Below are 17,605 nucleotides of genomic sequence, written 5' to 3'. Positions count from 1 at the left end.
CGTTGCGACCAACATGATCATTAAAGACTAGAGTAGTGCAGGGTCTGGTATTTTTCATCGTCTTCGTTGTCTGGGAAAGAGAAGAAAAAGAAAAGGCAATTAAATAGATTAATGCTACCTTGTCAAGAAATTAGGAAACGAAACGAAAGAGTGTTGCGCGAAGACGAAGAGTGAAGGATGAAGGGAAGACCTTAATCACACATCCACGTTCGCTCTTCAACTCTTAAGTAACTGCATGCGACCCTTGTGCGCTTCAAATTACGGTTCAAAAGTGCATAACGTTCGACTAATTTTCATCATAAAAAAAAGTGGGTACGTAATTTTTTAAAACAAATTTTGTGATTTATTACTTTTTAATACAGAATAAAATATTTTGAAGAGTTGATATTTCTCAGTTAAAAATTAACACCAGGATATAAAAAGATCCTCAGATTTGTATTTGTATTTCTTTTGTTCTTCTGATTTTGTTTTTGTTTTTCTCCGACTATCAAAAAGATTTTTTTTAATGTACCAAAAAGATAATAGTATTTGTATTTGTATATCCGCTCGCAATAGCATTTTAACTTCTGCAATTTATTTTGTATAATTCAAATTTATGATAAATACATTTTTGGATATATAAATATAAATTATATTAAATTTAAATTCATTAGAAATAAATATTTTAAAAATATAAGTTATATTTAAAATTTATGATAAATAATTTATAGTATGATTAAATATTAATTTTAACTATTGATAATATTTTTAAAGAATGTTGAAATTTAGTTTATAAAAAAATATTTTAAAAAATAGATTAAGGAGATAAGAGATTAAGAAAATTTTCTAGGATCTTAAAAACACTCATTCAAAATAAATTATTCTTTTATTTGCAGAGTATTTTTTTGGTAGAGTACTATTCTAATTTATATATAACTAATTTTTAATATATATAAACACTTTGAAATATATAATTTTTTATAATTAAAATTCATAATAAAAAAAATTTTGAAAATGTGAATTGTAGTTTAGATTTATGATAAATAAATTATATTGTGATTTGTTATAGATGATTATTCTAAATTATTGATAAAAAAAATTAAAATATTAAAATTTATTTTAAAAATAAAAATAAAAAAGATAAATTGAAAGGGATAAGAGATTTTAAAAAAATCTTACAGACACTCTCATTCAAGTTAGTTATTTTAATCAATTATTAATTATATTATATAAAAAGAAGACATAATAATAGCTCGTAAAACACTTTGGTGACAACAACGTATTGATTTTCTACCCTTAAAAAAATTTTATTTTTATTTTTAATTTATATATATACATAATTGTATTAATGTAGTAATTATGGTCATTACAACAGATTATATAATAATTAATAATTAAATTAATCAATTAAATTATCAAATTTTGAATAATTTTTATTTTATATAGTAATACTGTAATCAGTTTTTAAATCAAGTTTTAAGGAATATATTTTATAATAATTATGGTAAAAAAACACTATCATGATTTTAAAATATTTACAGCAAATATGTTATGTTACCTTAAATACTAACATAGGGGACGTTTGTTTTAATCATCTTTTATATTTGGAAATGTGAGGATGAGAATCAATATTCTCATTTAAGAGATTATGATGATATATTTTCATGTATATTTTATTTTCAGGCAAGTTGTGCCATGATGTTGTAAGTATTTTCTATTCCCATGAGACAAGGGTGAGTATCCATTATTTCCATGGAAATGAAAAAATAACTACATATTCTCACTACATTCTTCTACCTATCTCTTACACTTTTATTTTTTATTAAATAATTTAAATTTTTTAAAAAGTTATTAAATACTAAACAAACATGTTTATGGAAATATAATTTCCATTAAAAAAATCATGAAACAAATGTTGCCAAAATAAACAATCCACCTAGAAATGTAAAATCAATCTATAATCTATATAAAAGTTGTTACCTCTGCCATTTATATCTTTTCGCTAAAATTCTTGCCATTCCCATCATTATTAATATACCACATTAACAAAATTATTTTTTCATCAAATATAACTCTTTACTTAAATTAGTTATAATTAGTCATTATTTACTAATATTCTTTAGCCATAATTTAATTAAACATTTTTGCCAACAATTTTCATGGAATTAAAGCCATGATTTACTAACTTTTTTTAGTTTTGATTAAATGTTTCAAAAACTTAATCAAATGTTTATGCAAATTCTCCTTCCTCTTTCAACTTAATTAAATGTCTCTTATTGGTCATTATTGACAACTTAATTAGTCTTATTTAATGACATTTGATTTGCACAAATTTTATTTGATTAGTATGCAAATATTGAATGAAGAGTAAATATTTTTTTCGATTTTTATGCAATTATATAACATTGTATTGTCTTCTCAATTTATGTTAATTTCAAATTTTATTTACAGCTGAATTTATGTCCTTCTCTCATTGTCTCTCTTGCTCTCTCTCAGGATTCTTTACTGCCAAAGTTTTTGTTCTCAAATTTCACACTGGCAAACTACATTTTTTGAATCCCTTCAAACCTCAAATATTTTAAGTTCCATGTTCTCGAATTCTTTCAACCCATAGTCTGAATCTCTCTTTTTCCTTTTAATTCCGCTTCTCAATTATATGAAAGAGGCATTATATAGGCTTGTTATAAAAAGAGTTGGTATGCAAAACATGCGACAAAAAAAAGATGATTGTGATCAGTTAAGCTAACCGCTGAAAATATAGTTTCCCGTAAGTATTTTTTGAGGTTGAAGTGAGGGGAAGAGAGTTGTTATGTTTTGCTAATTAATAAAAAATAATAAAAATAATTATTAATTATGTTAATTCAATTTTGTTAGTGTATTGATAATAAAAAAAATTAAAGCTTCTTTGCATCAAACTTTTATAATTCTTAAATCAATGAAACATACTGATTAAATTAATTCTTAGTATACTGAATTTTGAATTGATTATAAATTTATATTTTCAATTTAATTGCTATTAAATATAAATTATATAAAAAAAAAACGTGACAACTTTATATGTCAACTTATTAGGTTATGTAGTACACATAATCCGACTAATTGATATGGAAAGTTGATACTTTCTACTACATTGGTTTCACAATCATGAAGAAAGTCAAACTTTTACACCAATTTTGAAAACAACTAATTTAAACAATGTCTTTTAAGAAAAAATGGAACTACAATTGTTCATTACAAATAACAATATAAAACTTGATATAAACCAACACAAAATTTCATTTCATCATTGTATATACTACATGATCAATTGAATACAAAAAGGGTGAAAACTACTTGAACTTTTGAGTCATTTTACATTTTTCCTGTTTTGTATTTTAATGTTTAGATACTTTTTAATTTCAACTTTCTGGTTGCAATTTTCTATTTTATTTATCTTCCTTTTTTGTGATTTTCATTTTTTTTTTGTTAAAGGAAACAAAACCAGAAAGGAAAATATAAACAAATTCAAATCATTGGGCCTGTACTAGCCCACATTGATCTTAAGACTTGCAAAAAAAGGGCTGCTATTTCTTGTACCTGCAAGTTGCTTCCTGCACTGCTTTTTTGGTTTTTGGAATGACCAATCCAAAATGTAAAATTACATTTCAGGATTTTGGTTCTCAGAATGGGCAATCCAGAAGGTTAAAAAAAATGTTTCAATAAGGATGCAAGAAGTAACTCGGAGGAGGTGCAGGAAGAATTTTGTGTCCAAGTTGGCCCAATTGAAATTTTAACGAGCAAAGAGAAAACCAAAAATGAATCTCTAGGCTTGTATAGTTGCGTTAATTCAACCTGAATAACAATAAGCACAACGAGAAATACAGGAATTATTTTGTATGAAACTATTTTTTACGGTTTAATTAATGATACTTATGTCCAAGTAAAAAAAAATAATGATAATTATGTTTATTATTTATGAAAACTTTTAGGATATCAAACACCTAGGTTAAAAAAAAAAAGATATCATAAAGAGAAGGACTAATCACACGAACCTATATACTAAAGGAGGAACTAACAAGGCATTGGTAGAATGATACTTCACTTAATTTTTTTAAGTAAAATCTTGGATTCCAACATGTGAACGAAAAAAAGATAATTGAAAAAAGAAAATTCCACTAAATATCATTCCACATAAATTAATTATCAACAAAATTGATAAATATTTTATATTAATAAAATGTTAAAAAAAAACAGAAATAGCCCTGAGATTACAAAGTTCAATATCTACTACTCAACCCATGCAATACGTAATTTTTTCAGAAAACAAGTATTTGATTATCATGAACTAAAATTAAATTTATTATTTGAAGTAAATTTACGTAAAAATAAATTATGACTTTTGTATTTTGTTAAAAAAAATTATATTATATTTTTTTAAATGAATATTTTATAAAAGCATTGTATTCATAAGTGGAGGCACGTGTGAGAGGGTGTGGGCGCAATTGCCCCTACAAGATTTCTTTTTATTTGTATGTATGTAATAAAAAAAAATTTGCCCCCACTAAAAAATAGGTATTGTCCCATAAGATAATTTTTCAAAAAATGAATGCATAAAAGATAAAAAAATAAAATAGAGAAAATAAATTGATACTAAATTTACTATTTTTTCCTTTTAATTTTCAGGTTTAATTAATATTTTTGCTATTGAACTTATTTTTTAAGTTCAATTTGATCATTTAATTTATTTGTTTGGTTTCATGATTTTTGATGACACTAATAAATTATGTGTTTGGTCCTTGATTAATTAACAAATTTTATTTTCATCCTTAATAAAATTATTTTTGTATTGAGTCCCAAATAAAATAAAAAATAGTTTGATCATTATTATTTTGTTTGTCTTTTTTATATATATGTTTTTTTCATTTTTGTTCCTATAATATATATAAATCATTTGTTAGTAATCCTTATCAAATATTTTTCAAAGGATTTAATATAAAATGAATAAAATTTTATAAGGACTAAAATAAAATAATAAATGTATATTAAAAGGACTAAAAAAATAAATAAAAACACAATTTTAATTTTATAAGGTATTTAATACAAAAAAAATATTAGAAACCATAAACAAGATTTACTAATTTATTAGAGGTTAAAAGCATATTTAAGCTTATTTTAACCATATTAAAATTATATCTGGTCCCATTGATAAAAATTTCTACATCTGATTATATAAATGCAAATCACTTCTTTTAATTTTTTTTTTTCAAAATCAAATGTTCATCAAAATTTAACACGCTCAAACTATTAGGTTTGTAAAGTCCGAAACATCATATAGGCGAAAATGTCTTTTGTATGAGTTTGGTTTTCTTCCATATTTCTTGTCGTATTTTTTGTTTTCTCATTTCTCTCTCTTTTGTGGTTTTTTTTTTTTGCTGAATTCTTTATATTCTCTTTTGTGGTTCTACAATCAACATATAAAATATATTAATGAATTCGTTTGTTTGAAAGTTAATTTAAAACCAATAGAAATATGTATTTAAATTGATTTTAAATACAAATTTTATATTAAAATATGTTTATTTTTGTGAAAAATAAAGAGAATACACATCCATGCTATTTTGTTGTTTTTCTGCTTTTTCTTCGGTAGTAGTTCACATATATGCCAATTCCTTTCAAATCACGCCATTAAATTTTCTTTGTTTCAACTAATAATTATCTTCGACGGGCCACATGCACAATTGACTAGTCATTTTCACCATTGCTAATCGAATTTGCTTCCATTCATCACCCTTGCATAATCTTCAAACGATCCCACAATTAATCAAATTCTATATTTATATATTTATTTTTTTATCCATCAATGTTAATTTTGTTAACAGTGAGAATCGTAACATTTATTTTCTTTTTTAACCATTCAACCTATTTTATATTTACATAAGTTATGACTTTCTTTTCAAAGGCACTATAATTTATTTATTTTTTAGAGGCTCTATAAAAAAAGTTATTTTAAATTGTACTAGTATGTTTATTTTAAATTTTGTTACAAATTGTTCTACATTATACCCTTCAAGTGGCAACATGGCTAATAAGCTAAGCAGAGCCCATAGTATCTAAAACATAGGCAACATGAGTGAGTATTCAGTACATATTAAACAACAGTATACAATTTAAAATTTTAAATTAAATAATCTTCAACATTTGTTCCTCTACATATTTCGGAAATACAAGTTTTATGAATTTTCGGAAATAGATTAATCTATATTTAATAATAACTGCTATTGAAAATAAGATGTTTTATACATTTTTTTATCCTATCCTTAAATAAGAGTTTGGATTGGAATCTTATTGATGTGAAAAAATATAGGTGAAAGATGAAATATTACTAAAAATAATTAGTCAAAATTAAAGAAAAATTAATTATCAATAAAATGAATATATATTTTTCACTTATAATACGGTGACAAATTAAACATTAATTAACATTCTTAAGAATGATTTAAAAAATAAAATATTGATTATATTTATTAATGTATATGATACTAATGTAAATAGAAAGGTGAAAAGGAATAAAGGTAATATACATCAGATTCATTTTACATTTAAAAAAAAGTAAAACAAAATTATTCTATATTTTGTTTTATTTGATTCAAACGTTACGTTAAGAAAATATGTCACTTATAAAATAAAAAAATAAAGTACCAATAAACATTAGAGTCTTATAAATTATTGGTTGGAAAAAATAATTAAAAATTAGACTAAAGATATATTAAATTCACGGTGGTCATGATGTATTAATTGCATTTTATTAATAAAGAAGTGTAAAGCCAACTTTGATACTAACATTTAAAACATTTGTTTTTTTAGGGAAAAATACTTATTATTAATATTTGTCTAAATATTAATATGCATTCACTTTAGTTTCTTTTTAAACAATTGAATTAACTTTGACGTCTCTATGAGGATTTAAATATAAAGAATAATCAAGTTAAAGGACAAAAACATTAATTACTTTAATGAAATTATCTCACACTTTATCAATAACTTCAAATTTTAGTTATTAATGAAAGGTTATAAATTATACCTAAGTGAATTTTCAACGTTTTCGTCATATTCTTTATATGATTCTATGTAACGTTGGTCCAATTGTAGACCGTAGTACATCAACCATATTGATGTTATCCAAACACCGTGATGCTTGTTTCCTTGGCGATCCTCTTCAACTAATGCATTTAGCAACAATTGGGTCAAGTAATCAAGTCATCATTCCAATACAAATTATAATATTTATTAAGATCATTAAAATATGATGCAATTTTAGGGATAACAATAATGAATTCATTCTCATTCAAACATTAACATAAGGTAAATTAATCCATAATGATAATTCATAATTGCATGAATAAAGCGCTCGCTAGACATTGTATTACTTGGCATTTCATAACATACATGTGTACTAGAACATAATGTTCTTCATTCACACACATAAAAAAAGACAAATATAAGGTTCTTCGCATAATTAAACGTAAACAAATACAAGTTACATCATAAATACATTTTAGACAGTGCTTAAACATGACATACATTAGGGTTACATTATATAAATGATGTCATTGAATTTGGTAAGCATTCCACATTTCTTGCAAAATAAGTAGTTTGAATGTATATGAAAATTTGAAGCTTGCAATTGTTTTCCTCTCAAACATGTTGTCCCTAAATTATTCCAAAATTTGTCAACTTTTTCCTTTCAGCTTTATACACATGCGTTTTTTTTTATTAAAAAAATTACTATATAAAATTGATTATCTTATTGTATCCAAACAAAATTTTATTAAAATTGTTTTTCAACAAATTTTTCTAACAAAAAAAAATTTGACTATAATTATAATCAAGTATAACAAAATCAAGTGTATATATAATTAATTACTAAACTAATTTATTTTTCATAGATGTGTGAAAAGACACACTTAGGTGAGTTTGATTGTGTGGAGGAGAAAAAAATAAATTGAAGTAATATAATAGAAGTGTGGGATCCACACAAAAATTTCTTTAAGAATATAATTGAATTAATTATTAACTTGGGTTATAGTTTGGTGCTTATCCGTGACTACATGCAAACATTAACCAATTCTGGGAAAGAATTGTGATGAAAAATTCTAAAAATTAATGACAATAATTGGTTGGGTCCCAACCTTAAGCAGTGGATGTGTTGAGCTGAGAACCTTTTCCTCCGAAGAAAAGCACTTAGCCTTTATGGCAACCTTGACTTTTTACGTCCCAAAATCTATGTCCTCATCATGCTGTGTCGTTTTGGACTTTTCCCCTCCTTCTTAAACAGCCACCATTTCACTGACAACACCAACTCACAATCTCTCTGTTTCAAACTCAGAGTGGCATTCCCGTTATTCTACCCAAACCCATGTCTGGTTTATTCCAACTGCATGTGCCACTACACTAAATTAATTCTTTAAATGATGAATATTAATTAATTTGATTTATAACATTATATAAAAAAATATCATTGCAAATTCCAATTTTTAAAAAAAAAACAAATGTATTTCAAATTCCAATATGATATCTTATAGTATTGGTTAATCTAAATTTTCTTTCATTAAACTCTTAATAATGCCATTAACTAAGGTAGTAATGTTTTGGTGGGATATAACATTATTATTATTATAAAAGATATAAGTAAAAAATATTAATATTAATTAAAAATAAAATGATAATTATTTTAAAATAAGTTTTTTTCTTTACACGATGATTAATACAAGAAAAATAAGAAATTACTAGTAATGGAAAAAGAGATAATATTACATGAAGGGTATCGTTAACTTGCTCTATAAATATTGATTAAAGAATTAAAATAAGATAATTTTTAATGTGTAAATAATAAAAAAAGACAATAAAATCACGGAAAACACAATTTTGCATCTCCATATAAAAAATTTCTTCTCTTGATTCCTTAACTAGGAACCCATACTTGTTAGCATTTAAATTACATTACATTAAGTAAGTTCATAAAATAAATAAGAGACAGATTGCTTGCTTTATTCAAAGAAACATAATTAAATAGTAGTACTAGTTAATGAAATTTGTTGAAAATGGATCATTAATGAGCCTTAATTTCATGATAGAAAAATTAATTACTTATTAATATAAAAATTTATCAATGTATTTAATGCTATCTAATGTTTTAGAAGTATTATAATTAATCTATTGTTATTATAGATTATTAGAATTATCAGTATCATATTAATATAATGATTAGGATTAAAATATCAATCAGTGATTCTTTGAAAGTGTGCTAATCATCAATATATATATAGCACATGGTCTCTTTTAAGAAACAATTGACAGAAATTCCTCTGATAGATGGGTTGCGCGCTCGGAAAGCCGGCGGACGCCGGTGACCGTCGCCGGCATAGCACTGCGACTACCAGCGGCGGCCATAATCCCGCTAAGGTTCGGGAGAAGCAGAAGCCTCTACACGCCGGCGAACTTTCCGGCGTTATACCGGCACCAGAGCGCCGGAGACCTCGACTTGACTCATTCACTGCGAGCCACCAAGGGTGGCCTCCGTGGCTAATGGCCGTCGCCGGCGACGCCATCCGAGATTGGACTCCTCGTCGTGCCAACACGTTCGAGAAACTTGCTAAGGTAAACTAAAGAAGGTTCTTTCAAGTTTGAACTTGGAAGCTCAACTCCATTTCCCAAAAACTAAAAAAAAAAAAGATTTTTTTTTTTCTTAAAAGAGTGTTCGTGTTGTTTCCTTTTTTAATTTTTTTTTTCTTTCAAAAGTTTGAGTTTTTAACTGACCCGAATGAAGTTTTGATTGCTTTTTGTATGTTGTTCAGATTGGGCAAGGGACTTATAGCAATGTGTACAAAGCAAAAGACCTTGTGAGTGGGAAGATAGTGGCTTTGAAGAAGGTTAGATTTGATAATGTGGAGGCAGAGAGTGTGAAGTTCATGGCTAGAGAGATTCTTGTTTTGAGGAGGCTTGATCACCCTAATGTTGTGAAGCTTGAGGGGTTGGTTACTTCCAGAATATCATCGAGTCTTTACTTGGTATTTGAGTACATGGAGCATGATCTTGCTGGTCTTTCAGCTGCTGTTGGTGTCAAATTCTCTGAGCCACAGGTACCACTATTCTATGCTCTGATATTTTTCCAGTGGTGTCACCTCATCATTTTGTTGCCTTATTATCATACAATTTGAAGAACTATTAGCTCTTTTCATTAGTGGAGATTTTTTTTATTTGCTCCTAGAGCCTCCAAACCAAGCCCATCATCTTGGGTCCCATACATGCGCTGTTTTGAGCGTGTTTTTTACTTTTGATTTTGTATGATTCTTGCTCTGAAATTTCACATGTCACATCACTCCATAAAATGAAGTTAGCACTTGATTCGGAAGTTTTACTTTATCCCCGCTAGGATGCAAATACACCGAAGTAAAGAATTTGGCTGGGGAATTTTGAGAGTGGAGTTTAATTTGAAAAATATCATGCATTGAAATGCTTTGTTTTTTAAATGATGGGAATTTTGTTGAGGATTTTTTTTATAAGTAAAATAAGGGGGAATACGTCCACTTTTATGTTTCAAAATTCCATCTAATCCCCCAATGGATTCTTTGGTTGTTATGCTGGTATAAATATTTTTAAAATTGCAATTTATCCCTAGTTTAAATGGAATATATAGTTTGCATATCACATAGGGAGAGAGAAATTATTATATGGTCTTGAACCACCATAGTTCCAATTAATTTCACATGACACATAATTGAGTTTTATTAACTCTTTTTCTTAAACTGAAAAACTTAGCTACATTTTGCATAAAGATTCATGGGGATCACGGTCACGTGATGGTGTCTGGGACCATGTAATAATTTCTCCATCGGGAGGGTGGCGATCTTACATTGTGTACTGTTGCAAGCAGAATGTTAAATGATACAAATTTTATTCCTTGGTTTCATAGAGATAAAAAAACTTCGTACCCCATTACCCAGAGGCTCTTCGTTATGCGAAGGTATGGGAGAGGGATATTGTACGCAGCCTTACCCTTGCATATGCAAAGAGGCTGTTTCCGGATTCGAACCCATGACCAACAAGTTACCAAGGCACAACTTTACCGCTGCACCAGGGCTCGCCCTCCCTTGGTTTCATAGAGATATTGTGAAGTATTGCCTTTTCAAGTATCAGTAAGAATAGAAGGGAGGAGGAGTCTTTCATATTTAAAAATGAAAGGATAAAATGTACTAAAAGGCTGATTGTTTCTCAGTATGTTCTTTATGACAGGTCAAATGCTATATGAAGCAATTGCTATCTGGCCTTGAGCATTGCCACAGCAGAGGTGTTTTGCACCGTGATATTAAGGGTTCCAATCTGCTTATTGACAATGAAGGAATACTTAAAATTGCAGATTTTGGACTGGCAACTTTCTTTGATCCTAAGAAAAAGCATCCCATGACTAGTAGAGTCGTGACCCTTTGGTACCGTCCCCCTGAGCTTCTTCTGGGGTCTACCTCCTATGGTGTTGGCGTTGACCTTTGGAGTGCTGGCTGCATTTTGGCAGAACTACTTGCTGGAAAGCCAACCATGCCTGGCCGAACAGAGGTATTGCTCTGAATTGTTACATGAGTGGCTTTGTATCTAATTTTATTTTATAGGCTACTAACTTCAATGACTTATTATCTGTTAATCACCAGAAAACACACTGTAAACTTTGAAATTCTGAATACACTTAACCTCTAGTAAGCTTTAGGAAGTTACTATAGTATCAAATTTATGTTTCGATTCTGTTTCCTATATCTTGCAATGCCTATTTTCTGGAAGACACATATGACTGATTTTTTAAAATCTTGGACCTAGGTTGAGCAGCTGCACAAAATATTTAAGTTATGTGGCTCTCCATCTGATGAATACTGGAAGAAATATAGATTGCCAAATGCTACACTCTATAAGCCTCAGCAACCATATAAAAGAAACATTTTAGAAACATTCAAGGATTTTCCATCTTCTTCATTACCTCTGATTGAAACTCTTCTTGCAATAGATCCTGATGATCGTGGCACTACCTCGGCTGCTCTAAATAGTGAAGTGAGTGATCACTGTGGATTAGTATAGTATTTGAGTTCTTATGTATTAACTCACGTATTTTCTTTCTGCAGTTCTTTACCACTGAGCCCTATGCTTGTGAACCATCTAATTTACCAAAGTATCCTCCCACCAAAGAATTGGATATAAAACTGAGAGATGAAGAAGCAAGAAGGTTCAATTATTCAGTTATTGCCCTTGACAAGTTCTAGACTGATTTTTTGTCATGGTGCCCATTAAAACTTTTTTTTTTTTTACCATTCTCAGGCAGAAAGCTCTAAGTGGAAAAACTAATGCCGTTGATGGTGCCAGAAGGGTTAGAGTACGCGAGCGAGGTTTGGCCATTCCAGGCCCTGAAGCCAATGTAGAGATCCAAAATAACGTAGATGTATGCCAGAAGTTTCCATTATATTTGTCTTGTCTCCATATTTACTTGGAACTCACTTTAATTATGCTGTTGTTGAGTTTAACAGTCTGTTCCTTCTGCACACCCAAGTTCATGCACACAATTTTTATGTATATCCTAAGTCCAATTTACTCTATGTACTTGCACCAATATTCATGATATCTTGGCAGTTGCATGATAAAAGAATTCTATCAATTATAAAACTCTCTGGAACTTGAGACCTAGATTCTTTAGCATCATCTTTTGCTTAGGATTCTCTGATCTTAGGCTAGCTTGGCTTTTAAAAAATATTTTAGGTGTTGTATTGTCACTTCATTTTATAGAACTTTGTGATGAGTTTTGTTTGATCTAATGGTCCATGTCATGGTTATCCAAGCTTTCCACTTCAGCATTGTCTTATTTGTTTTCTTGAGCAACATTACATGTGTCTTCTCACTAATTTTCAGAGGTGGAGAGTTGTGACCCATGCAAATGCAAAAAGTAAGAGTGAGAAATTTCCACCTCCTCATCAGGATGGAGCTGTTGGATATCCGCTGGATGATTCAAACAAAAGAGCTGTTTCATTTGGAGCCACTGAAACTTCCTCTGCCTCTACCATATTTGATTCAAAATCTTGGGGATCGGTTACAAGTCATGATGCTGCAAGAGACAAAGGGAGGAAAACTAGTAAAGCAGATTCCCAGATGGCATCATCTTGGAAATTTATGCGTTCATTCAAGCTATCAGCAATTGGCCATTCATTTGATTTATTATTTAGAAGCAATTCAAGCAAATAATCTGTTCCTTTGGATTTTGGCATCCTAGAATGAGGAAAGGAATGACTGATGCCTTGATAAATCATTTTTGCCCCTGCATTGTGAATTTTATTTTATCTTTTTCCGCTTAATCCCATTGTTATGTACTCGTAGTGAATGTTCAATTTCCACTTGACATAACTAGAACGTTACTTTTTCCACTTGGTAAGTAATCCTTTTCAGGAAAATCTCCTAACACTTTCAGGTTAGTTAAGTAACTACAACTAAGTATAATTGCTTGTGCTTCGATCCTGTACATTAACCCTTTAAGTGAGGCTTTGCTGACAGCCCAACATGCCATTAGTGCCCCATCCAATAGTATTACAAGTGTCTCTTTGTTCTACAAATTTTATTCGGCAAAACAATAACTAAAGTTTGTTCCTGGCCAAAATATGAAGTATCGTCTGCAGGTAACTGTACTCTTGTCTCTGTTACCGAGGGTGTGTGCTGGTCTCAACTTGAAGGTAATGGTCAAATAAATGTATAATGAAAGAATCGCAATTTTGTCAAATTAACCACAAAGTTCAAACAAACAGTTCCAGAACCCCCCACCCATTGAAAATTACTATAGTAGAAGCTATAAAATATGCTTATCATATCAAGGTTTCAGTGAGCAGCATGTGAAAGGAAAGGGCCAATAAATGTACAGCGACTTGATAAGGAAAGTACATGGTACATGTCAACCTGAGTCACGCACCTGATGCATTAGTCTTAATCGCAATTCAAGAATGGTAGTAGTTGGTAAAAAAAAACCCACTTATAGTAGTAGTTGGTAGAACTTACTATGTTTGTCAATAACAATTCAAGTGCTATGCTTCCTCAGTAATGTCTTATCCTTATTTAATGACTTGATAAGGGGTTTTGTATTAATGGCATAGAAAGAAGCTCAATGTCTAGTTGGCTTCACTGAAATTTGCTCGCTGCAATTGGACATTGTTGTCAATTGGGCTAGGAACTAATGAGGTAGGTAGGTTGCTAGACAACTACTATGCCTTAAACCTGTGGCATGCGGTTATTTATAACTTATAACGAAAGGCGAAACCTTAAACCTTACGGCTGTAACTACCAAAACATGATGTATTAACAACCTCGGACTACCCTTGAATTTAAGAAGTTTTAATAAACGCCATTTGAAAGGCAGGAATCAAAAATTTATTTTGCATGAAACCAAAGCTGCTTCGGAAGTTGAAAATTTTGCCTAGGAAACTTGATAGTGTTGGCAAGAAAATTACCAATACACGTTCCTCTATTAGTACTAGTATACTACTATATTTTGTTATGTAGTCTTCATCCAATGGCGGTAATTTTTTTATTCTTATAATTTTACTATTAATTACGTAAAGATTAAAAAATAAAATTGAGCGTTCAGATTGAAGTTTCTGCAGACAATCCCCATTCCAAGATATACGCGTTCTCACAACTGTAAGTTGTCAATCTAGTAATTAGAGAATTTGTTTGTTAGTTATGTTAGTTGGCTGAAGAAACAAGGCATGTTGCCTATAAATAAGTGGGAAAAAGAGATCGTTTTGTCATTTGTGAGAGAATTGGGGCATTTGAACATTGAGAGGTGCAGATCTCAAAGTTCAGCAAGCTATGTAGTTTTTATTTTTTGTAATTGTGATTCAATTTTTATCAACTAGTATCAGAGCTCTTAAGCCTCTGATCTTGGGGTTCTTGGTGGAATTGTCGCGAAAATGTCTCGGATTAATTCCAATATTTGAAGGAAGAGAGCCCTATTGGTGGCTAATCAAGTGAGCAGTATTTTCAGCCAAACTAAGTTCATGAAACTACTGTGGGTTAAGTTGGTATTGGAGCGAGAAGCTCTCAAATGGTGGGTTTCTTAGAAGCATGGTGCATTTACATGTTTGTATTTGACCCAAGATGAGTGAGCTATTTTGAGTGGTAGAGTGAGATTGGATTGGTCACCATGCTTCAATTAATTGGTACATTGGGCTTCATTTCAACAGTCACAAGTCTTTCACCTATAGTACAAGGTGAAACTTTAGAAGGGCAATATTATTAAATAGTTGTTAGTTGTCAATTTGTAAGAAATTAGAGTTAGTTTGTTAGTTAATTAGATTAGTTGGTTGAAAAAATAAAACATGTTGCCTATAAATAAGAGAGGAGGAAAGAAAGATATCATCTTATCATTTGTAAGAGAATTAGGGCCTTTCCACATTGAGAGATACATACCCTTGAGGTGATTAAGTATGATAATTTGTGTATGATGCACAAATTTTTTTAGTCCTTGGATTAATCTTTTGTATATTATTTTGCTTCCCAGTTACCACACCCTATTATTGCTTTCACAAGTCCCTCCCCTGTTATGATACAGCATCTACATCAAATCACTCTCTATTTTATTCTTCCTTCTTCCCTCTCCACACCTCCAGCAACCCACCCCTTAACCACCTCCCATGATGCCTTCACCGGCAGTTTCCCTCCGTCCGACAATCCTCCACAGTCTCCAATGATCACTTCTACAAATCTCATATCCCAATTGAAATCTTAACCTAGTATTACATAGTTGCTTGGATTCTAAGAGAAATTTTCAAACAAGAAGGAAGCATTTCAGTCCAAATTCCAAAGGATGACAAGAGAAAACCAGCCCATCAATTTTTATTGTATTTTATTTCCAATGTACAACATACAAAAGAACTCTGATATAACAACAAAAAATTGATCTTTCATTTTGTACAGGAAGTAACTACCCATCAATATAGATTTATTTTTAAAAAAAGACTCACCTTCAAAGAGACATTAAAATTGACCCTTCGCTATTTCAATTCCAATCCCCATTAAAGTTGTTTGAAAACCCATTTGATTCACACATTGAATGAAAGTTTTACTCTTTTCAATACATAAAGTAGAAGAAAGATGAGTCTTGGATCAGTGTTGAAAGTTCAACTTATATCAAAACTCAACTTAACCGATGAGTGTTCCCACAAAGAAACTGAACTAAACACGATGAAATCCTCTTCATTGTAACATTAACATCCTCAACCAAGCCTTAAAAAACTTCCAAAACCCCATTTCTTAAAGCCTCGACAGTAGCTTCTTTAGTGTGACAACAAAGAGAATAGAGAACCATAAGAGCATACTAAACTCCCTTGGAGCTTTCATTCCTCAACACGCATGCCAGAATCTGCACACAACCACGAAATAGTTCCATCTTCTCCCTCCCCTCCTTGCACTTCGCCAAAACCCTAATGACCTCAACACTCCTCTCAAGCTCTGCACTCCCTTGCTTTACGACAATTGTTGGGGAAGGAGAAGACGACGTAGAGCACGATGACAACTTGTTGATGTGGAGGACAACGAGGCTGGTGAGGGGGTGATAGAGAGGAGGAGAGGAGGCCCTTGACAACGAGGCCAACTTTGGCGTCGTCGTCGAGGGAGAGGTGGCAAAGATGTGTTTGAGGCAGGTTATGAGGGCGGGAGAGTTGAAGAGGCAACGTCGGAAGAGGAAGTTGGAGTGGGAGAGGTGCGTAGAGTTTGGAGGGAAGAGGAAAAGAAGGGAATTGTAGGCAAGGTGGTTGAGGGGTGATTTGCCAGAGGTGCAGAGAGGGGAGGAGGAAAAATAAGATTGGGAGTAATTTGATGGAGAGGGTTTATCATAATAGGGGAGAAATAATATATCAAAGATTAATTTAAGGACTAAAAAAGTTTGCTCACCATACACAAATTATCACATTTGACCACCATAGTCTCTGCCCTAGAAAATATGCAAGTTAGACAATTTTTTTCTTTATAAAATTCTGATTCAATTTCTATCAGAGTGAGACTGGTAGGCGTTTTGGTTTGATCAGTGCAGATTTGCAATAAGCATATTAAAACATAAATGTGTTTCCCATCCCATTTGTTATTTTGGATGTTTCCCATCCTATTTGTTATTTTAGATGACACGGAATCAACTCACAATTAGAAAGAAAGCTAAACCATAAGTCTGTCTAACCTGTCCAAATCACAGGATGGTATCAAAGAGATTGAATAAATAAATCCCCAGCCAACAAAGTTCAGCACACTTAATAAATAATATATCTTCAAGTGTGCTAATCAGTTCAATATGGAGTTGTGTGCATAGAGAAGACTGTTCGGAGACCAATAGAGAAACTTTCAAGAGTACTTCTACCTTATATTCAAACAGGCCCATACGTGCCTCCTAGAAAGAGATTACTCTTTAAGGATACCCTTAGTACAAATACAAACACAAGACGTTGTGTTTGTGTGATCGTGTTTCATGAGGGATTGTTGTAATTATTTCTTAAAGCTTAAAGAAATAATAAATTGAAGCCAACCTGAACAACTAAACACGTGTCTTATGACACAATTTCTCTGGCGACTTTTGATCCCAAAA

The 17,605-nt window shown here is 30.6% G+C and overlaps 1 protein-coding gene across 1 annotated transcript; it reads left to right on the top strand.

Moving 5' to 3' along the window:
- Positions 1 to 9,302: 9,302 nt before the first annotated feature.
- LOC114413324 (probable serine/threonine-protein kinase At1g54610) lies at positions 9,303 to 13,409 on the top strand. The gene is made up of 7 exons (XM_028377657.1): positions 9,303 to 9,615; positions 9,813 to 10,097; positions 11,251 to 11,568; positions 11,824 to 12,051; positions 12,123 to 12,223; positions 12,316 to 12,436; positions 12,901 to 13,409. Exons 1-7 carry the CDS (start codon positions 9,331 to 9,333, stop codon positions 13,228 to 13,230), a joined length of 1,668 nt encoding a protein of 555 aa, XP_028233458.1. The 5' UTR covers positions 9,303 to 9,330; the 3' UTR covers positions 13,231 to 13,409.
- The last annotated feature ends 4,196 nt before the right edge of the window (positions 13,410 to 17,605 follow it).

This window comes from Glycine soja, chromosome 5, assembly GCF_004193775.1.
Source record: "Glycine soja cultivar W05 chromosome 5, ASM419377v2, whole genome shotgun sequence".
NCBI lineage: Eukaryota > Viridiplantae > Streptophyta > Magnoliopsida > Fabales > Fabaceae > Glycine > Glycine soja.
The sequence above is the reverse complement of the archived record's forward strand: the minus strand, read 5'-3'. Positions and strand labels throughout refer to the sequence as shown.

Coding starts and splice junctions, on each gene's coding strand:
- LOC114413324 (XM_028377657.1), top strand. CDS start 9,331: ATGGGTTGCGCGCTCGGAAAGCCGGCGGACGCCGGTGACCGTCGCCGG. Junction 11,569..11,823: donor CCATGCCTGGCCGAACAGAG/GTATTGCTCTGA, acceptor TCTTGGACCTAG/GTTGAGCAGCTGCACAAAAT. Junction 12,052..12,122: donor CGGCTGCTCTAAATAGTGAA/GTGAGTGATCAC, acceptor TTCTTTCTGCAG/TTCTTTACCACTGAGCCCTA.